Raw genomic sequence first — 26,704 nt, 5'->3', positions numbered from 1 at the left:
AACACCACTGATGGTAAATTTGCCCCACTGCAAAGTTTCTGGCCCACCAATTCATTTCTATGAAGCCAATGTTTTGGCCAGTAATGGAGCCCCTCATATTCGGTAACAGAGGTGGTCCCACATCTCAAACTTATCACACTACTCTAAGCATCCACTTTTTCTCCCACAGACAGCGCCACTACTGTTCACAGGATATGCCTGGTACTGCAGCGGCCATAGAAATAGTCCATGGATAGGAGTGGGTGCTGTTTTTTTTCCCTTCTTCTGTAATCGCAGACAAGCCCCTTTCAGGTTTCAAAAGTCTTTGCCCAATTATGACCCGGTATAAAGTGGACCTCAAGTAGCGCCCCCATCAGGCCGATTTCTGCATGTCAAGGGTGGGGTGGGTTCCCCGGCTGAAGATCCATTAGCCAGAGAGGAGTAATGCTCTGAAGGACTTGGCATAATCACTCATTCACTTGCTCCGTGGGGGAGGGCATAGGGTCAAAGGGGCTGTCCAGGATTAGAAAAACATGGCGGTTTCTTCCAGAAAGAGCGGCGTCCCCGTCTGGCATTACTCCTCAGCTCCTCTAAAGAAAATTAGATAGAGCTGCGATATACACTCTCTGCAGACAGGTAAGAAGGCAGCCATGTTTTTCTAATCTTTTACAACCCCTTTAATAAGGGATAAGTCTCCCCCCTCCTACCTTCATGATATCACGATAGGGGTGATCCTCGATGGCGAGGTGGCACTCGTCGAACACCAGGAGGTTGATCTTGGATAAGGACAGGCTCTCGCTCTTCAGGACGTGGAGGAAGATGTGACAAGTCATCACCAGAATCTAGAAAATAAAAGCACAGGGGAGGACGTCAGGAACCTGCGGACGTCTGGTTTGAATTTCAGCGCCCACGTGTTTCCAATGATTCCTCTGTAAACTATCTGACAATTCCCATCACGTCCAGTGGCTGACACGCACCAAATTGCTCTTGTGCTAAACGTTTTCTGGGGAATGAAGTTTGACAAGTGTCCTGGCGAAAACTTAAAGCCACGACTTAAATTACTGCCCCTTTTATTAGATGCCTTGTAACAATCAGATCCCCCCCCATAGTTGCTTCTTAGGTAAATGTGTTACACCAAGCCTGCAATATAAGGGGAGATACCTGACCCCCCCCCCCCCCCCCCCCCCCCAGTACAGGGGCTCGATGAGAGGACAGATGTTTTAACACAAGGAAATAATCCTAGTGCTGTTATGATGGAGGATAAAAGTAGATGTCGGCATTGAACGGCTGGAGATCGAGCGCTGAACCACCCAGCGACGCTCTCCTGGAGGTGCAGAGCTTAACTGGTGCCAGTCATAGCCGACCCCTCACCCAGAGGCTGGATCCAGTAATTCCTTGTGTCGCCCTCTCCAGCTTCTTGGTCATATCCGTATCTGGGAAAGCTGGGTGGCTGGCGTCACTAAGCAAATTCAGGGATCGGAAAAAAGCCGAGTGACAGCTATGACAAGGCCTGCAATGTGACGAAAACAGAAGGACTCCTAATTCTTTCACCTCTACTGAAAGTAGGGGAAAGATAATAGGGGGAAGGACTGCGGATCAGACCAAATGGGGTGCACTTGCAAACGTCTACGTGACATTTAAGGAAAAAAAATATAAAAATCATATCTAATGTGTATGGAGTTGTGCAGGTTCTCCTCTGAGAGCTGATGTCACAAGAGAGAAGGATTGGGCATGTTGGATTTCAGCATTGATGGATCTCTGCTCTCGAGGGAGATAATCCGCTGCCAGAGGAGAGAGAGAGGGGGACCACGGAGAGCCAGAAGATGGAACCACAGGGGTCCGGTGCAGTGACAGGCTCCTTTCCATTTACAACGCATGCATTCAGTTCAGGCATGCTCAACCTGCGGCCCTCCAGCTGTTGCAAAACTACAACTCCCACAATGCCCTGCTGTAGACCGATAGAAGTAGGCTGTTCAGGCATGCTGGGAGTTGTAGTTTTGCAACAGCTGGAGGGCCGCAGGTTGAGCATGCCTGCGAGTAGAGCGTGCATATGTACAGGGGGTCAGGGGAAAAAGCTGCAGGGTAAACCGTAAGATGTATGGCCACCTTTACTTCTACACACACACAGACCCCCCCAGGGTGAAGGAGAAGGCTCACAGAACCACAACATGGTCTACAAGTCTGCTACCTCCTGCTGAAGCTGGCCACGTATTAAGCCTCATGCAGACGTCCGTGGAACACGGTCCGTGAGATACCGGACTGGCACCTTGCTGAGTGCAGGAGCGCACGGCGTCATTGGTTCTTATGACGCAGTGCGCTTCGTGCCGCCACTGTACAGTAATACACTCGTTTGATCTATACAAGTTTATTACTGTATAGCAGCGGCGGCACGAAGCGCACGGCGTCATAGCAACCAATGACGCCGTGCGCTCCTGCACTCAGCAGGATGCCAGTCCGGTATCTCACGGACCCTGTTCAATGGACGTCTGCATGAGGTTTTAGGGGTTTCAGATGGATTTTCTGGGCGACTTGTCATTTATGGTTGATCTGAAGGCTGTCATTTCACCGAAATTAAAAAAAAAAAAAAAAAAAAAAAAATATAAATCGCTGACCAAATCTGGGGCTTAGTGACGTCACAGCCATTAGGTGGCATCTGTCTATCTGGATCAGGTCCCAAAAATGAATGGCCTTTTTGGCCATCCATAATCTATAGTGCACGACCAACTTTAGCCCCGACTCGTGAGAAACACTGCGATTACCCCCTCACCAGCAGAAGGTTTATGCGGCTCACACGAAGCGAAGTTTGATTTCTTCTATCTGCAGGGAACAAAAGGCCCCTGCCCTCCGTACCTGATGAGTCGCAAACTCTTCGTTCCATTTCTCCTGCGACAAACTTTCCACGGCTTCTAAACTGGAATATTCCCCGACCTTCAGATCCGAGTGAGTGCGAACGGCAGACACTTGCTGGGTAACTTGTTTTGCTGGAAAGAATAGATAATCACAGAATTCTGTAAGCAGGCTGAAAGAAAAGCAAAGAGGAGGCTGCGGAGCCATAAAGGTCACTGGGCGATATAAATATTGTTTAGGTATTGTCATCTAAGCTCCCTAACAGCCGGTATCAGAGGAACCTCTGATCCTGATCGTTAGACCCTCAGGTTGCCGCAGTCAAAGGAGACCTAGGGGACGCTTCAATTGGGTCACCGAGCACCATGACAGGGGACTGGGGGAACCTTTCTACATATTGCTGCTGAAATGCAGCGAGGCAACAACTAAAAACCTCAAACAGGACTGGTTATCAAGGGGTTTTTCCATCACAGAAGGGGGGGCCCCTAGCGATATCCCATCCCCTATCAGTCCTCGGAATGAAGGACCACTGCAGCCCCTTTGGCAAGTCCCTGCACACTGGTGCTCTTGGGCGCCTGCTGGGTAGAGAGCTTCACATCTCAACAACGCCGTCCGCCAGCAGAAACCCCTCCGGCCACAAGAAGATTAAGCATTTTGTGACAATTACCAGAATTGACGAGGAACACGGTTCTCTTGGCGGCATTATTGAAGGCCCCCCGGATCTGATAGGACAGCTCTTTAGTAAGTAGTACAGCGATGAACGTCTTCCCTGAGCCCGAGTTCAGACATACTATTGTATTGTGGTCCAAAGCTGCTTCCAGCAACTCCACCTGCAGGAGAACCAGAGGAAAATGAGAGGTCTACACATACTTTTCATGATTACAGGGGTGCAGAGCGCAGACGGATTGGTAGGAGTCCACAGCTTGCTTCATTGTGTAGACAGGTTGTCAGTCTCCCATGTGTGGCGGACTTCCTTAGTATTTAAAGTAGCAAGAACTGTTCACCTGCAGTACAGCCTGTGGTGGTCAGGACATGCTTGGAGTTTACGGCAAGCTGTGTATGTAACAAGGTGCAAGCACCCCTCACGTGCTCACACTAGGTGTCCCAGTTTCATACAGTTTTATACCTGATACTTCCTAGGGGTGTATATATTATCATGAATTGCCTCCTGCTGCCAGGGCAGTCCAAAGAAAGGGCCCATGGGTGAGGAGGCCGGGGTGAGGAGCTGCAGGCCAGCCATGCTGAGGGTCTTCTATCGTCCAGTGACTTAGATCATTGCAGCTGAGGGTCGGCACAGCTCTGCAAATAGAGAAACAATACACATGAGGACTGGAAGGCGCAGCGCAAGGGGTTACTACGGCCAGACGACTGGAAGGCGCAGCGCGAGGGGTTACTACGGCCAGACGACTGGAAGGCGCAGCGCGAGGGGTTACTACGGCCAGACGACTGGAAGGCGCAGCGCGAGGGGTTACTACGGCCAGACGACTGGAAGGCGCAGCGCGAGGGGTTACTACGGCCAGACGACTGGAAGGCGCAGCGCGAGGGGTTACTACGGCCAGACGACTGGAAGGCGCAGCGCGAGGGGTTACTACGGCCAGACGACTGGAAGGCGCAGCGCGAGGGGTTACTACGGCCAGACGACTGGAAGGCGCAGCGCGAGGGGTTACTACGGCCAGACGACTGGAAGGCGCAGCGCGAGGGGTTACTACGGCCAGACGACTGGAAGGCGCAGCGCGAGGGGTTACTACGGCCAGACGACTGGAAGGCGCAGCGCGAGGGGTTACTACGGCCAGACGACTGGAAGGCGCAGCGCGAGGGGTTACTACGGCCAGACGACTGGAAGGCGCAGCGCGAGGGGTTACTACGGCCAGACGACTGGAAGGCGCAGCGCGAGGGGTTACTACGGCCAGACGACTGGAAGGCGCAGCGCGAGGGGTTACTACGGCCAGACGACTGGAAGGCGCAGCGCGAGGGGTTACTACGGCCAGACGACTGGAAGGCGCAGCGCGAGGGGTTACTACGGCCAGACGACTGGAAGGCGCAGCGCGAGGGGTTACTACGGCCAGACGACTGGAAGGCGCAGCGCGAGGGGTTACTACGGCCAGACGACTGGAAGGCACAGTGCGAGGGGTTAAATGAGAAGGTTGAGCAGCTCTCACCTGCTGCACCTGTAGTGAGCACGGTACCAGCCTGGACACGGCCGTAACAGCAAATAAACAAAAGGAAAGAATCCGGCTCTTGAACAACAGGAGACACTTTATTTAGCAGTAAAACTTCCAATCCTCATAGGCAAATATACTTTTGCCTATGAGGATTGGAAGTTTTACCGCTAAATAAAGTGTCTCCTGTTGTTCAAGAGCCGGATTCTTTCCTTTTAAGTGCCAGGGGTTACTACGGCCAGACGACCGGAAGGCACTGTACGAGGGGTTACTACGGCCAGACGACCGGAAGGCACTGTACGAGGGGTTACTACGGCCAGACGACCGGAAGGCACTGTACGAGGGGACTGGAAGGCATAGTCCAGCAATCCAAGAAAGACATTTCAATAGTCAGGAAAACACTGAAATATCCAGATATATAGAAATCACAGTCCTGCAGGTTTACAGACACCTGCCGCCTTACTGAGTGACTCACCTCTGTCAGTCTGAGAGGTCACAAATGCCAAAAGTCTTGAAACGTTCTGTGACATCGTCATAACTGCAAAGGAAGAGCAGAGGAAATATTACAGTCCGGCAATCACAGGAGGTTAGAAGGAATGCATCTCATCAGAACCTTTACTCACTGCAACATCGTTCCAATATTGGCAAATACTGTATTTTTCACAGTTTAAGATGCACTTTTCCGCCCAAAAGTGAAATACTAATGAGCGCTTTCATTATGGACGCGCTCATTAGTATGCAGGTAGTTCTGCTAGCGCTGGCTGCACTCACCGCTCCCTGGTCTTCCTGGCACTGCATGTAGTGTCAGGACGTTGCGTACGTAGACATGCACTACTACCTGACACTGGGTCGTCAGGTCGCAGTGCCGGCAGCAGACCAGGGAGTGGCGAGTGCAGGAAGAGCGCGCGCTGTCAGAAGCAGGAGAGGTAAGTAAGTTTATTTATTTTCTGGTCTGATGAAAAATATGTTTCCCTACTCTAAAAACTAAGTGCGTCTTATAATCAGGTGCATCTGATAAAGCAAATAAAAAATAATAAAAAAAGGTAGTTATTATAATCTGGAAATCAAGCAGACTGATCGTTATTTCCTAGATATTAGGCGAATATATGAGAAATGCAGATGCAAAATTATTCACCTCCCCTTAGTGTTTTTCTTTGTTTTGTTACATTACAAACTGCAATTAAAATGGATTTTAGTGTAGATTTTATGTAATGGACACAAAAGTCCAAACTGATACAATAAAAAATACATTGTATAAAAAATGTTAATAAAAACAAACATTGTGAGTGCATATGTATACACTCCCTTTGCTATGAAACCACGAAATAAGGTCAGGTCCAGCTAATTAACGCAATCAACAATTAAAGTGTCACATGACCTGATCCCAACCTCTCAGCATCCCACAGGGTACCGTTATATACATAACATGGAGAATATGGCAGAACTCAAAACCTGACAAGGGACGGTCACCGACCAAAACTCACAGACCAGGCAAGGGGAGCATTAATCACAAGTGATAACTGAAGGAGCTCCAGAGATCTAAGGAGGAGATGGAAGGACCTGTCCATAGGACACTATAAGCCGTACCCTCCACAGGAGATGGAAGGACCTGTCCATAGGACACTATAAGCCGTACCCTCCACAGGAGATGGAAGGACCTGTCCATAGGACACTATAAGCCGTACATTCCTCAGAGGAGATAGAAGGACCTGCCCATAGGACACTATAAGCCGTACCCTCCACAGAGGAGATGGAAGGACCTGTCCATAGGACACCATAAGCCGTACACTCCACAGAGGAGATGGAAGGACCTGTCCATAGGACACTATAAGCCGTACACTCCACAGAGGCGATGGAAGGACCTGTCCATAGGACACTATAAGCCGTCCACTCCACAGAGGAGATGGAAGGACCTGTCCATAGGACACTATAAGCCGTACCCGCCACAGAGGAGATGGAAGGACCTCTCCATAGGACACTATAAGCCGTACCCTCCACAGAGGAGATGGAAGGACCTGTCCATAGGACACTATAAGCCGTACCCTCCACAGAGGAGATGGAAGGATCTGTCCATAGGACACTATAAGCCGTACACTCCACAGAGGAGATGGAAGGATCTGTCCATAGGACACTATAAGCCGTACCCTCCACAGAGGAGATAGAAGGACCTGTCCATAGGACACTATAAGCCGTACCCTCCACTGAGGAGATGGAAGGACCTGTCCATAGGACACTATAAGCCGTACCCTCCACAGAGGAGATGGAAGGATCTGTCCATAGGACACTATAAGCCGTACCGCCACAGAGGAGATGGAAGGACCTGTCCATAGGACACTATAAGCCGTACACTGCACAGAGGAGATGGAAGGACCTGTCCATAGGACACTATAAGCCGCACACTCCACAGAGGAGATGGAAGGACCTGTCCATAGGACACTATAAGCCGCACATTCCACAGAGGAGATGGAAGGATCTGTCCATAGGACACTATAAGCCATACCCTCCACAGAGGAGATGGAAGGATCTGTCCATAGGACACTATAAGCCGTACCGCCACAGAGGAGATGGAAGGACCTGTCCATAGGACACTATAAGCCGTACACTGCACAGAGGAGATGGAAGGACCTGTCCATAGGACACTATAAGCCGTCCACTCCACAGAGGAGATGGAAGGACCTGTCCATAGGACACTAAGTCATACACTCCACAGAGGAGATGGAAGGACCTGTCCATAGGACACTATAAGCCGCACACTCCACAGAGGAGATGGAAGGACCTGTCCATAGGACACTATAAGCCGTACACTCCACAGAGGAGATGGAAGGACCTGTCCATAGGACACTATAAGCCGCACATTCCACAGAGGAGATGGAAGGACCTGTCCATAGGACACTATAAGCCGCACACTCCACAGAGGAGATGGAAGGACCTCTCCATAGGACACTATAAGCCATACACTCCACAGAGGAGATAGAAGGACCTGTCCATAGGACACTATAAGCCGTCCACTCCACAGAGGAGATGGAAGGATCTGTCCATAGGACACTATAAGCCGCACATTCCACACAGGAGATGGAAGGACCTGTCCATAGGACAGGACACTATAAACCTCCCCAGACTCCCCAATCACGGAAGAAGGTTTTCTGGTGAGATGAGGCCATTATGGGAAATACTGTGTGTGGTGCAAACCCAACACCTCCCATCATCCTAGGAACACCACGCATGGCGGTGACAGCATCGTACTCTGTGCGGACGCTTTTCATCGGCAGGGACTGGAAAACTGGTCAGAAATGAAGGAAATATGGCAGTACATACAGGACAATACTTGTGGAAACCCTCTTTCAGTCTGCCAGAGATTTGACACTGGGGTGGGGGTTCACCTTCCAGCAGGACAATGACCCTAAACATACGGCTCAAGCTACACAGAGGGGGGGGGGGGGGAGAAGAGGGGTTAAAAAGGATGTGTGTAAATGTCTTGGAATTGTCTGGTCAAAGCTTAGATCTCAACCCAATGGAGAATCTGAGGCAAGGCCTGAAGACTGCTGGAGACGCCAGTGCAACCATCTAACCTGGAGGAGCCGAGAAGAATGAGCACAAACTCCAGTGTCCAAGATCCATTTTAATTCCAGGATTTAATGCCACAAACCAGAAAGAACGCCAAGGGTGTGAATACTTTTGCAAGGCACAATAGACGTTTCAAGCATACATATAGTATCTGTGCATAATATGATATTAGACAAATGTTTCACACACAAGCATATGCACATTTCCTTTCGCAGAAATAAGCGGCACAGTGACCCGCTGATCTCTTAGCTGCAATCACCAGGTCCCAGCCACAGATTGCTCTTTGTAACGTATGGACCTCCCAGCTCTAGGTTCTGGCCCATAAAGGGGACGCCATGCGCTTGGCATTGCAGCTCCATCCCACGCAACCTGAATGGGACTGAGCTGCACCGTAGGCCACGTGACCGACGGACGAGACGCCACAGGACGGAGGAAGAGGACGCAGCAAACACCCAAGCGCCGTGGCCCCTTCCAACAGCTGATCAGCAGAGGGGCCAGAAGTCGGACCCAAGAAAACCCCTCAAAAAACGGAACACAGTAGTCCATCTATTGCATGGTCAGAGGAGGCGGTGCGTGACACAAAATCCCCAAAAGAATCCATATGTTAGACTCCGCCCCCTCGGTTCCTGCATTGGGCATAACACAGATCCGGTTGTGCCCCTTTAAGCCGGGCCAGGAGGTCACTCCGCATGGACAATCTCATAATTTGTTTCTTAATACGGGTGGGGGTGGGGGGGAGATCACGGTGAGATTATAAAGGCCCATCTAGCGAAATCTGGAGTTTTCGGTCCATGTCGGGGGGGGACGACGACTACCTGAGCGATCCTTGACCTCGGCGCTGATTACGAGCGGTCCCCGAGCATCTCAGACCTAGAAGGAAGCAGAAATCCGGGGAGTTCTTTTCTCTCCTGAATTCGAAGCGTCACATTTAGCGGCTGAGGCTTTTTTTGGCAGGTGGTTTTCGCCTCCGCTTTGTGCCAGGATACAGAACAATTAGCGTGGGCGGACGGCTGAGGAGCGGATTCCGAGGGAGCAGCCCAGGCCGCGCCGTCACCACGGACTCCAACACTTACTGCTTTGTCTTGGTGCACACCCCCACCTCTATTTTTTTTTTGGGGGGGGACCCTTCTAATTAGCTAAGTGCCCCTTGGATGCCATGTGCATGCCTTGTAAAAGCCCTGATACCGCTTCTCTCTGGTAATGCTCAGAGGGGGCCATCACGTTACGTCGGGGCTCAGGTACGCTGGCTTAGAAAACAATTTTGATCTCGGATTGCTGTCAGTGAATGGAAACATCGTTATTTACATCCAGAGTCTGAACACGGGCTTCTGACAGATGCAGAGCTCGTTACAATGGATCAGGGCTTTCTTCCAACAACCTCGGTAAGCAGGACTAGTATTAAAAAATAAATAAATATTTAGAAATGTAAAAAAAAAAATCTGGGCGACATGCACCCGTAAATTTGTCACCCAGCTTTCCTACAACCCAGAGCGGTGACTTCTTCTGGTTATGCAGCGGAAGGCAAGAGAGGAATATTTCACGGCATAACTAAACAGTTCTCCTCGCAGGGCTCCAGGAAAGCTGGGTGACCGCTCCTGCAGCTTTCCCGGAAACAGATCTGACAGCTGCAATTGGAGAGTAGAGGGTGAGTAGAGCAATACAGGCCTCGTTAACCCCTTAAAGGGGTTGTCCGGGAATGCATCATTCCTAACATGGCCTCCTCGACTGGAGGTGGAGACACAAGAGCCAGCGCGGCGGGGAACAGGTACGTTCACATCCGTGCTACCCGACTACTGGATTTTACCGTATCCGGTATAGCTGGGAACTGCTTGACTTTAATGGGATCCAGCTGGAATCGGGCACTCATGCTGGAAACCAGCCGGATCCCATCATAGTCAATGGGGCCCAGCAGTATCTGGCTATGCTGGTGACGGTGAAGTCCGGTAGTCTGTTCCTCTGCCGGATCGGGTAGCGTAGATGTAAGAATGATGCCTTCAGTACGGGAGGCGTGCTGCCGGGATCTGTCCGAAATGATGTATTCCCGGTCATCCCCTTTAAGGACGGGCTTAATTCAGGTCCAGGACTACACCATTTTTTAAAAATAATTTTTATTCCACTCCCAAAAAATATAACCTTTCTGGACCATTGTTCCCAAGACCTGTATATCGGGCCGTCCCTCCTGGAAAGGTACGACTAAGATCTCCAGCTGGGCGCTACCCATTAGGGGGCGTGCCCCTTCGTGCCGACGCTGGACGTACCAGACGGTGTACAGAACCCTCAGCTGGTAACACCTCGCTGTCAATATAGTTATACATTTCCAGGAGGAACAACAAAGGAACAATGTGGAGCATTTAAAAAGACCACAAGACGGACAGGTCAGCCGGGGTGGGAGGAGGGCCTCTAACCCTTTAGACGTGATGTCATAGCCGGCAGGACGTGATGTCTTAAAGGTCACCTCATCGCCGCCTGCAGCCCCCGGATGATGGACAGGACGGCGGACAGGAGAGAAGAGGAATTCTGGAGGTGAGTGGAATATGAGGTGATGGAGAGGTGGCCACCCGCTGCATCCATGGGCTGTTACCAGGCAACGTCACATTTCACATGGAATACGCGGTGACGCCCAGCCACGTTGGCACTGAGCCGCCTGACAACCTTACACCCATAAGAGATGCCTGGCACAGACTGGCTCCATTCCACCCTGTAGCTGGCACAGCACCAGCAGTCACAACGTGGCACCCAGTACTCAGCCACAAGGCACTGGGCCATCTGACAACCAGCAGCTTGGCACCGTGACACCCAGCCATATGGCACGGAGCACCAAAAACCATACAGGCTGACACCCATAAGTGATCCCTGGCACTGACTGGCTCCATTACATCCAGTAGCTGGCACAGAAACAGCAGCCCACCACGTGGCACCGGGCCATCTGACAACCAGCTCCCTGGCACCGTGCCAACCAGTAGCTGGCACAGAACCAGCGGTCCACCACGTGGCACCCAACACTCCGCCATATGGCACAAGGCTGTCTGACAACCAGCTCCCTGGCACCCAGTCACATGGCACAGACTGGCTCCATTACACCCAGTAGCTGGCACAGAACCAGCAGTCCACCATGTGGCACAACCCTGACAACCAACACCTAACAACCTGGCTCTGAACCACCTGACAACCAGCTGCTTAGCACCACAAAGTCCAGAAAACAGCCGCCTGGCACCATGACACCTGCCAACTGAATACCTGCCCCCCGTACACAATGCCTGGCACTGACCGGCTCCATTACACCCAGCAGCTGGCACACTCCCGGCAGCCCTGTTGAGGTTGTACCCCGTAGCCTGGCAGCAGGCCCCTTCCCTTGGCACATGGAGCCTCTGTCAGCGCATTGTGCCGGGCTCCGGGGCCGATACACGCAGACAGGAGGAGAGGGCTTACCCGCGGGCCCGGCCTGCCGCATCAGACCCCAAGCTGCGGATGTAGGCGGCCGGCTGCCGGGCTCCTCTCCCGGACTGTGCGATCCCGGGCTCCGGGGAGATGAGGGGGAGACAGCGGCGCAGATCGGGCCCGGCCACCGCCAAGAGAGCGCCGCCTGACGTCACGGTCATGTGACCGCTGCCCGCCGGAAAGGGAGGAGACTAGAGAGGAAGTGACCCGGGGGAGTGTCTGTGCGGACGGCCTGTGTGTGTGCACCTGTGCTCGCCCCCCTCTATACCACCGTGTACCCTGCCTGTACCTGTGCCCACCTCTATACCACTGTACACCCTGCCTGTACCTGTGCCCCCCTCTATACCACCGTCCGTGTAACCTGCCTGTACCTGTGCCCGCCCCCCTCTATACCACCGTGTACCCTGCCTGTACCTGTGCCCACCTCTATACCACCGTGTAACCTGCCTGTACCTGTGCCCGCCTCTATACCAGTGTAATACTCTGCCCGCATTCTTCATACCACTGTACACCCTGCCTGTACCTGTGTGCCCCCCTCTATACCACCGTCCGTGTAACCTGCCTGTACCTGTGCCCGCCTCTATACCACCGTGTAACCTGCCTGTACCTGTGCCCGCCTCTATACCAGTGTAATACTCTGCCCGCATTCTTCATACCACTGTACACCCTGCCTGTACCTGTACCCGCCCCCTCTATACCACCGTGTAACCTGCCTGTACCTGTGCCCGCCTCTATACCAGTGTAATACTCTGCCCGCATTCTTCATACCACTGTACACCCTGCCTGTACCCGCCCCCTCTATACCACCGTGTATCTGTGTGCCCACTTCTATACCACTGTACACCCTGCCTGTACCTGTGTGTCCCCCTCTATACCAGTGTATACTCTGCCTGTACATGTGTGCCCACCTCCTTCATACCACTGTATACGTGTGCCCACCTCCTCCATACCACTGTATACCCTGCCTGTACATGTGTGCTCACCTCTATACCACCGTGTACCCTGCCTGTACATGTGTGCCCACCTCCTCCATACCACTGTATACCCTGCCTGTACATGTGTGCCCACCTCCTGTATACCCTGCCTGTACATGTGTGCTCACCTCTATACCACCGTGTACCCTGCCTGTACATGTGTGCCCACCTCCTCCATACCACTGTATACCCTGCCTGTACATGTGTGCCCACCTCCTGTATACCCTGCCTGTACATGTGTGCTCACCTCTATACCACCGTGTACCCTGCCTGTACATGTGTGCCCACCTCCTCCATACCACTGTATACCCTGCCTGTACATGTGTGCCCACCTCCTGTATACCCTGCCTGTACATGTGTGCTCACCTCTATACCACTGTGTACCCTGCCTGTACATGTGTGCCCACCTCCTCCATACCACTTTATACCCTGCCTGTACATGTGTGCCCACCTCTATACCACTGTATACTCTGTCTGTATCTGTGTGCCCACATCTATATCACTGTATACCCTGCCTGTACATGTGTGATATCATGCGGCCACATGACTTGATGTCACTACAGACAGCGTAGATTGTACTCTATGTAAACTAGGGGTGCACCGAAATGAAAATTCTGGTCCGAAACCGAAAATTCAGGATGCCCTTGACCGAAAACCGAAACCGAAACTGCCTTTTTGCCCAAATACTTTTAAAATACTTTTTTTTTAATGATTTTATTAATAATTCTTTTTCATGAATGAAATTCATCTGTGGGTGGCGCTGTTATGGAGAGGGGGATCTGTGGGTGGCGCTGTTATGGAGAGGGGGATCTGTGGGTGGCGCTGTTATGGAGAGGGGGATCTGTGGGTGGCGCTGTTATGGAGAGGGGGATCTGTGGGTGGCGCTATGGAAAGGGGGATCTGTGGGTGGCGCTATGGAGAGGGGGATCTGTGGGTGGCGCTGTTATGGAGAGGGGGATCTGTGGGTGGCGCTGTTATGGAGAGGGGGATCTGTGGGTGGCGCTGTTATGGAGAGGGGGATCTGTGGGTGGCGCTGTTATGGAGAGGGGGATCTGTGGGTGGCATTGTTATGGAGAGGGGGATCTGTGGGTGGCGCTGTTATGGAGAGGGGGATCTGTGGGTGGCGCTGTTATGGAAAGGGGGATCTGTGGGTGGCGCTGTTATGGAGAGGGGGATCTGTGCACTGTTATGGAGAGGGGGATCTGTGGGTGGCGCTGTTATGGAGAGGGGGATCTGTGGGTGGCGCTGTTATGGAGAGGGGGATCTGTGGGTGGCGCTGTTATGGAGAGGGGGATCTGTGGGTGGCGCTGTTATGGAGAGGGGGATCTGTGGGTGGCGCTGTTATGGAAAGGGGGATCTGTGGGTGGCGCTGTTATGGAGAGGGGGATCTGTGCACTGTTATGGAGAGGGGGATCTGTGGGTGGCGCTGTTATGGAGAGGGGGATCTGTGGGTGGCTCTGTTATGGAGGGGGGGATATGTGCACTGTTATGGGCATAACAGTGCACAGATCCCTTTCCCCATAACAGTGCACAGATCCCTTTCCCCATAACAGTGCACAGATCCCTTTCCCCATAACAGTGCACAGATCCCTTTCCCCATAACAGTGCACAGATCCCCCCTCCCCATAGCAGTGCACAGATCCCCCCTCCCCATAGCAGTGCACAGATCCCCCCTCCCCATAGCAGTGCCATAGACCGATCCCCCTACCCATAACAGCCCCGGCCCTGCTGCTCACAGCATCACTCACTGCATCTTAATTTTACCTTACAATCGTGAGGCTCCAGTAACTAACAACTCTGCAGGCAGAGCGGAGGGCGGCGTAACGTCACTTACTCACGTGACGCACCTGCTCCGCCCACTTTATGAATGAAGGAGGCGGAGCAGGCGCGTCACGTGAGTAAGTGACGTTACGCCGCCCTCCGCTCTGCCTGCAGAGTTGTTAGTTACTGGAGCCTCACGATTGTAAGGTAAAATTAAGATGCAGTGACAAAGTAAACCGCCCGCCCGGCGCCCGCCCGCAGATGGTGGGTGACAAATCCCACACCCCATATTTTCGGCCGATATGTAACAATATCGGCCGAAGTGGATTAGGTGCATTTTCGGCCGATATTTTCGGCTGCCGAAATTTCGGTGCACCCCTAATGTAAACTGTCAGTTTGTATACAAATTTATTTTCATTATTACTCCTCGGAATACAGCATGCAGTGTAAAGAATGGAGGTTTTCCTTCCGTGTAGTGTAACAAATAGGATACACAGAGCTTTTATTCATTCAGTGTCTTTTATTAAGATTTAGTAACACAACATAATATACAATTGCTCTATAACAAGATTCTTCTAGTAGCTCTAGAAATAGATCGACTATCGTTATTATCACCTCGTATTTACACTGCGCGTTGCGCTGCGTCTTAGTGCGTCGCTTAGTGATGTCACAAGGGCACGAAACAGCCAAAAGAACTGGACAGAATGACTGCTTAAAGGGGATCTCCATCTAAAAGTATTCTGTAGAAGCATCTCATTAATAGTGCAGCCTGGGGTGCAGGGTAATCCTGTCTGGTTCCTATTAACACCCACAGTCTTTTTAAAGGGCATCTGTCAGCAGTTTTGTACCTGTGACACTGGCTGTCCCGCAGTGTTGAACCCTAGCCCGTCGAGTTCCAAGAAACCTTAAGATGGAGAGAAGACCGCGGCACTCAATGTCTTCACAATATGCAGAGTTTGATTCACCAACCGTGCGACGTTCCGACTCCTCAGAGTCTCTCTCAAGCAAAGAGAAAGACTCTGAGGAGTCGAAACGTTGCACGGTTGGCGAATTAAACTGCATATTGTGAAGACATTGAGTGCCGCGGTCTTCTCTCCATCTTATGAACATGGGACCAACACAGATGCCTTCAGCTGCCAAGCGCACATGTAACAGGTCAGCCAGTGTCATAGGTAGAAAACTGCTGACAGATGCCCTCTAATGCCATTGTCAGGAAGCGCATGCCTAGGAATACAAAGCTAGGTGATGAGATCTTGGCTTCCTTTCAGCCACCACTAGGGGGAGCACACTGCATACAGATTTTTTTCTATTGGGAGTTGTATAAATCCATGCACTGGGCTCCATCTAGTGGCAGCCGCAGGATGCTAAAATTCCATAATGCAGCTCTATGTGTGAGGGGAAGGCAGGAGATATGGCGCTCAGACCCCGATACAAATAGAAATTTCCTTTAATCAGATCCGTGTCCGCTGCCTCAGTAACCACGCCCGTCTCGCCCCTTCGCATACATCACCCTCGTCACACGTCACCCCCCCCGTTCAAACATGACGCCCTCCTTAAAACGTCAACCTCATCACGCACATCATATGAATCTACTATACAAAACGTACATCCGCCCTCCGCTGTAGAAAAATATCACTGTACATGTCTCACCATCGCCAAATACACAATAAATAAATACGTTTTATTTCTTTTTTTTTTTTTTTGCGCATATATATAATAAACTTCATGTACTGTATTTAAAGTGGACCATTCACCTACAGGTACTAGAGGCAGCCAGTGAGCCCCTACTGAAGCCGATGATCTGTTCTGGAAGTCTCTGGGTGACAACTACCGGGTACTAATTAGAAAATGTTGGCTACTTTTTACCAGTTTTATCTATTAGCTATGATCAGTGACTCCAGCTCAGCTGCACTGCCCATTGGAGTCTGTGGTAGGCTGAAATCCATCTATCTCCTCTGAAACTCATGTGCTGAGGCCATAGCTATGATCAGTGACTCCAGCTCAGCTGCACTGCCCATTGGAGTCTGTGGCAGGCTGAAATCCATCTATCCCCTCTGAGGCTCCTATGCTTTTATGCATAAGGGCTCAATTTTGCAGAACGGGTGTGGACCCATTCATTTCAATGGGGCCACAAAAGATGCGTACAGCACACCGCGTGCTGTCCTCATCGGTAGTTCCGTTCTGCGGCTTTGCAAAAAGGATAGAGCATATCCTATTCTTGTCCTCAATTGCAGACAAGAATAGGCATTTCTTGTCCGTGTTTTGCGGACCGCAAATAACTACGGTCGTGTGAATGCACCCTAAGGCCTCATTCACACATACGTGGACCACGGTACGTGAAAACCCGTCCTGCTGAGTGCACAAGCGCACGGCGTCATTGGTTGCTATGACGCCGTGCACTTCGTGACGCCACCACAGTACAGTAATAAAATTATATAGATCATATGAGTGAATTACTGTACAGCGGTAGTGGCACGAAACGCACGGCGTCATATCAACCAATGACACCGTGTACTCGGCAGGACGAGTTTTCACGGATCACGGTCCGTGAAAGTCTACGTATGTGTGAATGAGTCCTACGCTTACCGGTAGGATCAGTGACTGCAGCTGAGCTGCATTATCTATTGGAGTCTCACGTAGTCTCCAATCCTTGTGTCTAATCAAAAGCCATATCCTTCCCCCATACTTTACATTGCAGCTATGACCGTAATCACAAACACAGTAAGAAATCAGTAAGTTTTTTTTTTTTTCCTGTTCCGTTTTTGCAGGTTCCGTATGCGGAACCATTCATTTCAATAGCTCCGCAAAAAAAAAAATGGAATGTACTCAGTTTCCGTATTTCCGTTCAAAGATAGAACATGTCCTATTATTGGCCACAAATCACGTTCCGTGGCTCCATTCAAGTCAATGGATCCGCCCAAAAAATGGAATGCATCCGTAGGTCTTCTGTATCCCAATTTTTTTAATGTACTTACTGTTTAAACATTATTGTATGCTTCCGTTTCCAATCCGCGAAAAACAGATCACAAACGAAACCAAACGGCAAAACGGAACAGTAACGCTACTGAAACAAAAAACGGTACAATGGATCCGTCAAAAACGGACCGCAAAAGACATCCAGTCGTGTGCAAGAGGCCTTAGGGTATCTGAAGAGATTCAATAATAAAGACAGTTGGACGAATGACCTTCCAGGGTGACACGAGGGCCACGTCCATCACAGATCCATTAGAAGTGCCACATGTTGGCATAGATCATATAACACGTTTTTGCCCCCATAATGATCACCTCTTTAGATATCCTTAATTTTAAAGGGCAGGTCCCTGTAAGTATTTCCTCCATGATACCTCTGGTATGTGCACCGTCATTATAGAAGCTCTAAGTATAAATATAAAACAATCTAATATACACAGAATTCCTTCCTGGTCCTCGCTTTATATATAAAATACCATAAAAGTATTGCAAAGATAAAATCCCAAATTCTTCCCAAGGTTTTGGCTTCTTTTTTTTTTTTGGCAACAATGAAAAAATATTTCACTGGCAGAGAACAATCAGATCCCCCCAATCAATGTCCCAACGTTCAGTCGATCCCTACAGTCCTCCCTACTAACCCCAGCAGTGCACACTACCATAGAAGTGTAAGAGTCCACAAAAGCCAATTACATGGAGCCTTTGCCCCTTGATACATTAGTATAGCGCTGTTACCTGTATATTATGCTGAGCTATGTAATAAGGTAAAACTAATCATACATAAAGGCCCTGTCCACCTCCAGATACCATGTTACTGTTCACACCAAGCAGAAATCTACATGTAGAGAAGAGTCACCATGTACATACATTACATTGATTATACTGCAGAATACTGAGTGCAGCTCTGGAGTATAATACAGGATGTAACTCAGGATCAGAACAGGATATGTAATGCATGTACACAGTGACTGCACCAGCAGAATAGTGAGTGCAGCTCTGGAGTATAATACAGGATGTAACTCAGGATCAGTACAGGATAAGTAATGTAATGTATGTACACAGTGACTGCACCAGCAGAATACTGAGTGCAGCTCTGCAGTATAATACAGGATGTAACTCAGGATCAGTACAGGATAAGTAATGTATGTACACAGTGACTGCACCAGCAGAATAGTGAGTGCAGCTCTGGAGTATAATACAGGATGTAACTCAGGATCAGTACAGGATATGTAATGCATGTACACAGTGACTGCACCAGCAGAATAGTGAGTGCAGCTCTGGAGTATAATACAGGATGTAACTCAGGATCAGTACAGGATAAGTAATGTAATGTATGTACACAGTGACTGCACCAGCAGAATACTGAGTGCAGCTCTGCAGTATAATACAGGATGTAACTCAGGATCAGTACAGGATAAGTAATGTATGTACACAGTGACTGCACCAGCAGAATAGTGAGTGCAGCTCTGGAGTATAATACAGGATGTAACTCAGGATCAGTACAGGATAAGTAATGTATGTACACAGTGACTGCACCAGCAGAATAGTGAGTGCAGCTCTGGAGTATAATACAGGATGTAACTCAGGATCAGTACAGGATAAGTAATGTATGTACACAGTGACTGCACCAGCAGAATAGTGAGTGCAGCTCTGGAGTATAATACAGGATGTAACTCAGGATCAGTACAGGATAAGTAATGTATGTACACAGTGACTGCACCAGCAGAATAGAGAGTGCAGCTCTGCAGTATAATACAGGATGTAACTCAGGATCAGTACAGGATAAGTAATGTAATGTACACAGTGACTGCACCAGCAGAATAGTGAGTGCAGCTCTGGAGTATAATACAGGATGTGACTCAGGATCAGTACAGGATAAGTAATGTATGTACACAGTGACAGCACCAGCAGAATAGTGAGTGCAGCTCTGGAGTATAATACAGGATGTAACTCAGGATCAGTACAGGATAAGTAATGTATGTACACAGTGACTGCACCAGCAGAATAGTGAGTGCAGCTCTGGAGTATAATACAGGATGTAACTCAGGATCAGTACAGGATCAGTAATGTATGTACACAGTGACTCCACCAGCAGAATAGTGAGTGCAGCTCTGGAGTATAATACAGGATGTAGCTCAGCATCAGTACAGGATAAGTAATGTATGTACACAGTGACTGCACCAGCAGAATAGTGAGTGCAGCTCTGGAGTATAATACAGGATGTAACTCAGGATCAGTACAGGATAAGTAATGTAATAGTGACTTTCTTCTGTAGATTAGTTCTATATATAAATGGTATCTGAAGGTGTACAGCACTGATAATAATATTACTATAACGCTCCTTTTGCTCTGTTGAGCTTTGCTATGTGAACCTGGTAGACAGAGTGACTTATGGTTGTCAGGACTAGAATAGCTCAGCGGAGCTTCTACAGAGGTTGTCTTTCAGAAGCTGAATACAGGGGTTTGGGAAACCCTTGTGGTCGAGGATGAGAAAGTGCCCAGTAAAAGCAGTGGTCAAGCACTGGGCACCCCATTCAAGTAGTCAGCGACTATTAAAATTCAGTAGTTTGATGAGATTATCAGGTTCATGGCAGCTGATGGAAGGACTTATAAGAGCTGCCACATACTAATAGGTTCAGCAGAGAGCCGAGGGGCTTGTTTGCTATAAAGGGCCCATGGGAAGGATGAGGGGCCACCTCAAGTTTCAGCAAAGGTGGAAATAACCATCCTGATAAGTTCTCCATCCTCTCCAATGGGGGATTGGCAGTGGAAGGGTGAACAAGATCCAGGTCCTCCTTTCTAGGGTTGGTGGTGTTGACATGAAGCAACACAAGGAGAGGACCCCATTCTATATTTTGCTATGGGCCCCGTATAACCAGCTGATCCACAGGAGGCATCTAGCTAGGCTTTCAGATCATTGATCAAGATCCACTAATTACCAGAATATAAAGGTAAAGCATTAAGAAATTACTAACATTTTTTTTTTTTACCCAAAAGGCACAAAACGACCTCCTCCTCACCCATGTATCCTTCCTGCTTATTTTTTGCATCATTATAATGAAGAAGCAGGTTGAGCTGTTATTGCTGGAGAACATGTTCAGTGCACCCATGGGCCCCCGTGAAATGACCCGACAGCACCACGGGGACAGTCTTTACTCATTCTCTACAAAAAACGCAACTTTGCTCATATCCAGCTCAGGAAGGATGAGCAGGAAGTAGAAGAGGAGCCACAGGAATATGAGCGGGTAGTAGACGTCCGGGAACTGGCCACTGGAGGAGGGACGTCTGGAGCTCATGGCAAGTCTTCCAGGAACGGTGACTTCATTCAACCCTTCTTTCCTACAAAGAACATGAGGATGAGTTAATGATATCACATTGCAATGTACAAAACATGTCCCAGTCCTGGTCACCAATATGTTCTCTAGGCATACAGAAATAATCTAATGAGGCCGGGTAGAACACTGTCCAAACCACCCATCACATAAATAACCAAAATCTCAGACCACTGTGAGCTTTATGTTCACAGCCTATATAAATATGTGTAACTGTTCAGATATAACATTACTGATCCTAAGGCCTCTTTCACACGAGCGTGTCCGGATAAGGTCCGGATGCGTTGCGGCAAACCCACGCGAGTAGGTACCCAATTGCAGTCAGTTTTGACTGCGATTGCGTTCCGTTTTTATCGTGCGGGTGCAATGCGTTTTGCACGCGCGTGATAAAAAACTGAATGTGGTACCCAGACCCGAACTTTTTCACAGAAGTTCAGGTTTGGGTTCAAGGTTGTGTAGATTATAGCTATAAGGGAAAATAATAGCATTCTGAATACAGAATGCATAGTACAATAGGGGTGGAGGGGTTAAAAAAAATAAAATAAAAAATTTAACTCACCTTAATCCACTTGTTCGCGCAGCCGGAATCTCTTCTGTCTTCATCTGTGAGGAAAAGGACCTTTGATGACGTCACTATGCTCATCACATGGTCCATCACATGACCCATCACCATGGTGATGGATCATGTGACGGACCATGTGATGAACGTAGTGACGTCATCAAAGGTCCTATCCCTCACAGAACAAGACAGAAGAGAAGTCGGGCTATGTGAACAAGTAGATTAAGGCGAGTTAAAAATTATTATTTTTTAACCCCTCCAGCGCTTATCCTGTACTGATCCTGAGTTACATACTATATATTCTGTATTCAGAATGCTATTATTTTCCCTTATAACCATGTTATAAGAGAAATAATAAAGATCCGGTACCCATCCCGATCGTCTCCTAGCAACCGTACTTGCTTGCGGATGCTTGCGATTTTCACGCAGCCCCATTCATCCCGATCGTCTCCTAGCAACCGTACTTGCTTGCGGATGCTTGCGATTTTCACGCAGCCCCATTCACTTCTATGGGGCCTGCGTTACGTGAAAAATGCACAAAATAGAGCTTGCTGCGATTTTCACGCAACGCACAAGTGATGCGTGAAAATCACCGTGCATGTACACAGCCCCATAGAAATTAATGGGTCCGTATTCAGTGCGGGTGCAATGCGTTCAACTCACGCATTGCACCCGCGCGGAAAACTCGCCCGTGTGAAAGGGGCCTAAGTTACACTCAGTATTATACTCCAGAGCTGCACTCACTATTTTGCTGGTGCAGTCACAGTGTATATACATTACTTATTTTGTACTGATCCTGAGTTACATCCTGTATTATACTCCAGAGCTCCACTCACTATTCTGCTGGTGGAGTCACTGTGTACATACATTACATTACTTATTCTGTACTGATCCTGTGTTACATCCTGTATTATACTCCAGAGCTGCACTCACTATTCTGCTGGTGGAGTCACTGTGTACATACATTACATTACTTATTCTGTACTGATCCTGTGTTACATCCTGTATTATACTCCAGAGCTGCACTCACTATTCTACTAGTGCAGTCACTGTGTACAGACATTACTTATCCTGTACTGATCCTGAGTTACATCCTGTATTATACTCCAGAGCTGCACTCACTATTCTGCTGGTGCAGTCACTGTGTACATACATTACTTATTTTGTACTGATACTGAGTTACATCCTGTATTATACTCCAGAGCTGCACTCACTATTCTGCTGGTGGAGTCACTGTGTACATACATTACATTACTTATTCTGTACTGATCCTGTGTTACATCCTGTATTATACTCCAGAGCTGCACTCACTATTCTACTAGTGCAGTCACTGTGTACATACATTACTTATCCTGTACTGATCCTGAGTTACATCCTGTATTATACTCCAGAGCTGCACTCACTATTCTGCTGGTGCAGTCACTGTGTACATACATTACTTATCCTGTACTGATCCTGAGTTACATCCTGTATTATACTCCAGAGCTGCACTCACTATTCTGCTGGTGCAGTTACTGTGTACATACATTACTTATCCTGTACTGATCCTGAGTTACATCCTGTATTATACTCCAGAGCTGCACTCACTATTCTGCTGGTGGAGTCACTGTGTACATACATTACTTATCCTGTACTGATCCTGAGTTACATCCTGTATTATACTCCAGAGCTGCACTCACTATTCTGCTGGTGCAGTCACTGTGTACATACATTACTTATCCTGTGTTACATCCTGTATTATACCCCAGAGCTGCACTCACTATTCTGCTGGTGCAGTCACTGTGTACATACATTACATTACTTATCCTGTACTAATACTGAGTTACATCCTGTATTATACTCCAGAGCTGCACTCACTATTCTGCTGGTGCAGTCGCTGTGTACATACATTACTTATCCTGTACTGATCCTGAGTTACATCCTGTATTATACTCCAGAGCTGCACTCACTATTCTGCTGGTGCAGTCGCTGTGTACATACATTACATTACTTATCCTGTACTGATCCTGAGTTACATCCTGTGTTATACTCCAGAGCTGCACTCACTATTCTGCTGGTGCAGTTACTGTGTACATACATTACTTATCCTGTACTGATCCTGAGTTACATCCTGTATTATACTCCAGAGCTGCACTCACTATTCTGCTAGTGAAGTCACTGTGTACATACATTACTTATCCTGTACTGATCCTGAGTTACATCCTGTATTATACTCCAGAGCTGCACTCACTATTCTGCTGGTGCAGTCACTGTGTACATACATTACTTATCCTGTGTTACATCCTGTATTATACTCCAGAGCTGCACCCACTATTCTGCTGGTGCAGTCACTGTGTACATACATTACATTACTTATCCTGTACTAATACTGAGTTACATCCTGTAGTATAATACAGGTGTAAATGTAAGCCTGCTGCTGCCTGCGCCTCTTCATAACTCCGGTGGATCCTCTGCCTGATTAGGGGTTTATTAAGACCGGTGACTAAATGTGCCCCTTGGTATTTAAACACTGGGGTCAGACATCTGTCTGCTTGAGATTCCATATCAGAATGACAGGGGGAGCTAGTGAGTTACTTAGGAAAATGGATAACCGGTTCTTATCAGTAATGAGGAATTAAAATCACAGGTGGATTAAAGGCCGACTCCACCTAACATCTAATATTCTCCTATTCAGACATGACCCGGAATCTGTAGAGGAGGATGGAGACACGGTGCATTTAGAAAGTCTTCAGACCCTTTCATTTTTTTACATTTTTTTATCCCGCTCCTTGCGTTAATTCTGCACTCAGTCCCTCATAATGAAAAAGTGAGAATAGAATGTTTGAAATCTTTGACAATTTATTGAAGAGGAAAAGCTAAAATCTTGCATCAACATAAGTGTTCAGCTCCTTTACTCAGTTGAAGCCCCTTTGGCAGTGATTGCAGCCTCCAGTCTTCTTGAGGATGATAAAGGTTTCCAGAGCTGGATTTGAGGATTTTCTGCCATTCTTCTCTGCAGATCCTCTCTAGCTCTGTCAGGTTGGATGGGGACCATCGGTGGACAGCCATCTTCAGGTCTCTCCAGAGATGTTCTATTGGGTTCAAGTCAGGTCTCTGGCTGGGCCACTCAAGGACATTCAGCCGCTCCTGTGTTCTCCTTGCTGTGTGCTCAGGGTCAGTGTCTTGTTGGAAGGTGACCCTTCGGCCCAGTCTGAGCTCCAGAGCGCTCTGGGTCAGGTTTTCATTAAGAATATCTCTGTACCTTGCTTTCCCTCAACCCTAGTCAGTTTGCCTGTCCCCCAGCACCAAGCTACCTCCACCATCCTTCACTGTAGAGATGGTATTGGGCAGGTAATGAGCAGCGACTGGTTTCCTCTAAATATGATGCGTAGAATTGAGGCCAAAAGTAACATTTTTGGTTTCCTCAGACCAGATAAATGTTTCTCCCAGTCTGAGTCCTTCAGGTGATTTTTATTGCATATTCCAGGCAGCTTTCATGTGTCTTTTACTGAGGAGAGGCTTCTTTCTGGCCACTCTGCCATAAAGCCCAGATTGGTGGAGGCTGCAGTGATGGTTGACCTTCTGGAAGTTCCTTCCATCTGCACACAGGATCTTTGGAGCTCAGCTAGAGTGACCATTGGGTTCTTGGTCACCTCTATCACAAGGCCCTTCTCCCCTGATTACATACCTGAGTAGGATGGCCAACTTCAGGAAGAGTCCTGGTTGTTGCAAACCTCTTCCAGAATTATGGAGGCCACTGTGCTCCTGAGAACTTTCAGTGCAGTGTCCCCTTCTGTAGATCTGAGCCTACACACAATCCAGAACTCTACAGGCAGTTCTTTCCGCCTCATGGCTTGGTTTTTGCTCTGATATGCATTATGAGACCTTATATAGACAGGGCTGCGTCTTTCCAAATCATGTCCGATCCACTGAATTTACCACAGGTGACTCCAATCAAGGTGTAGAAACATCTCAGAGATGATCAAGAGAAATAGGAGGCCCCAGATCAAAATGTCAAGTGCCATAGCAAAGGGTCTGAATACTTATGTCCATGTGAAATTTTAGTTTTTTCTTACCCCTATAAATATATACAATGACAAGGCCTCTTTCACACTACCGTTTTTCATTTCCGTTTTGCCGGCCGTTTTTTGCGTTCCGTATACGGAACCATTCATTTCAATGGTTCCGCAAAAAAAACTGAATGCACTCCGCATGAATCCCTTTTTTCCGTTCCGTTGAAAGATAGAACATGTCCTATTATTGTCCGCAAATCACGTTCCGTGGCTCCATTCAAGTCAATGGGTCCGCAAAAAAACGGAACACATACGGAAATGCATCCGTATCCGTTCCGTTTTTGCGGAACCATCTATTGAAAATATTATGCCCAGCCCAATTTTTTCTATGTAATTACTGTATATGCCATACGGAAAAACGGAACGGAAACGGAAACACAACTGAAACAAAAAAAACGGAACAACGGATCAGTGAAAAACAGACCGCAAAACACTAAAATAGCCATACGGTAGTGTGAAATAATCCTTAGGCTTCATTCACACGTCCGCAAATGGGTCCGCATCCGTTCCACAATTTTGCGAAACGGGTGCAGACCCATTCATTTTCTATGGGGACGGAATGGATGCGGACAGCACACAGTGTGCTGTCCGCATTTGCGGAGCGCGGCCCCGATCTTCCGCAAAAGATAGAACATGTCCTATTCTTGTCAGCAGCTGCGGACAAAAATAGGCATTTCTATAGGGGTGCCGGGCGGGTGTGTTGCGGATCCGCAATTTGCGGGTCCGCAACACACCACGGACGTGTGAATGGAGCCTTATCCGTACAAGAATTTGGACCTAATATGGAAGTAATATTCATACCTGGATCCTAAAAGCTGATCTCCTTCTCCGTTGACATTGTAATAAGCTGCAAAATTCTGGAAAACAAGGAGAAATTATTATTATTTTCATTTCGGGGAAAATAAGATAATGGTGGTGTGATGACAGCGAGGAGCAGAACATGGAAGAGGAGATACAAAGTAACAAGGAATGTAACAATGATACAAGAAATGACAATACCGTAGTAATGGACGACCACTGATAATACTATACAGCCCATGTCATCTAAGGCAAGTTCACATCTGTATATTATAAA

At 48.5% G+C, this 26,704-nt stretch overlaps 2 protein-coding genes across 4 annotated transcripts in view; both read right to left on the bottom strand.

Moving 5' to 3' along the window:
• Nucleotides 1-12,133, bottom strand: part of DICER1 (dicer 1, ribonuclease III) — a 42,964-nt gene extending 30,831 nt beyond the window's left edge. The window contains exons 1-6 of the mRNA XM_040412871.1: nt 11,976-12,133; nt 5,458-5,520; nt 3,950-4,122; nt 3,491-3,653; nt 2,830-2,960; nt 687-821 (exon numbers count right to left, since the gene is read on the bottom strand). Coding sequence (XP_040268805.1) covers nt 687-821; nt 2,830-2,960; nt 3,491-3,653; nt 3,950-4,063 — 543 coding nt within the window. The 5' untranslated portion in view covers nt 4,064-4,122; nt 5,458-5,520; nt 11,976-12,133. The remainder of the gene's footprint in view (nt 1-686; nt 822-2,829; nt 2,961-3,490; nt 3,654-3,949; nt 4,123-5,457; nt 5,521-11,975) is intronic.
• Nucleotides 12,134-19,806: 7,673 nt separating this feature from the next.
• The window catches only part of CLMN (calmin), a 95,228-nt gene continuing 88,330 nt past the window's right edge, over nt 19,807-26,704 (bottom strand). For all 3 annotated transcript variants that reach the window (XM_040412881.1, XM_040412882.1, XM_040412883.1), the window contains exons 12-13: nt 26,431-26,486; nt 19,807-21,025 (exon numbers count right to left, since the gene is read on the bottom strand). In XM_040412881.1, the coding sequence (XP_040268815.1) occupies nt 20,839-21,025; nt 26,431-26,486 (243 nt within the window). In that variant the 3' untranslated portion in view covers nt 19,807-20,838. The remainder of the gene's footprint in view (nt 21,026-26,430; nt 26,487-26,704) is intronic.

The sequence above is a fragment of the Bufo bufo genome, chromosome 11 (genome assembly GCF_905171765.1).
Source record: "Bufo bufo chromosome 11, aBufBuf1.1, whole genome shotgun sequence".
In the NCBI taxonomy this organism is placed as follows: domain Eukaryota; kingdom Metazoa; phylum Chordata; class Amphibia; order Anura; family Bufonidae; genus Bufo; species Bufo bufo.
This window is presented reverse-complemented; position numbering and strand designations above follow the sequence as displayed.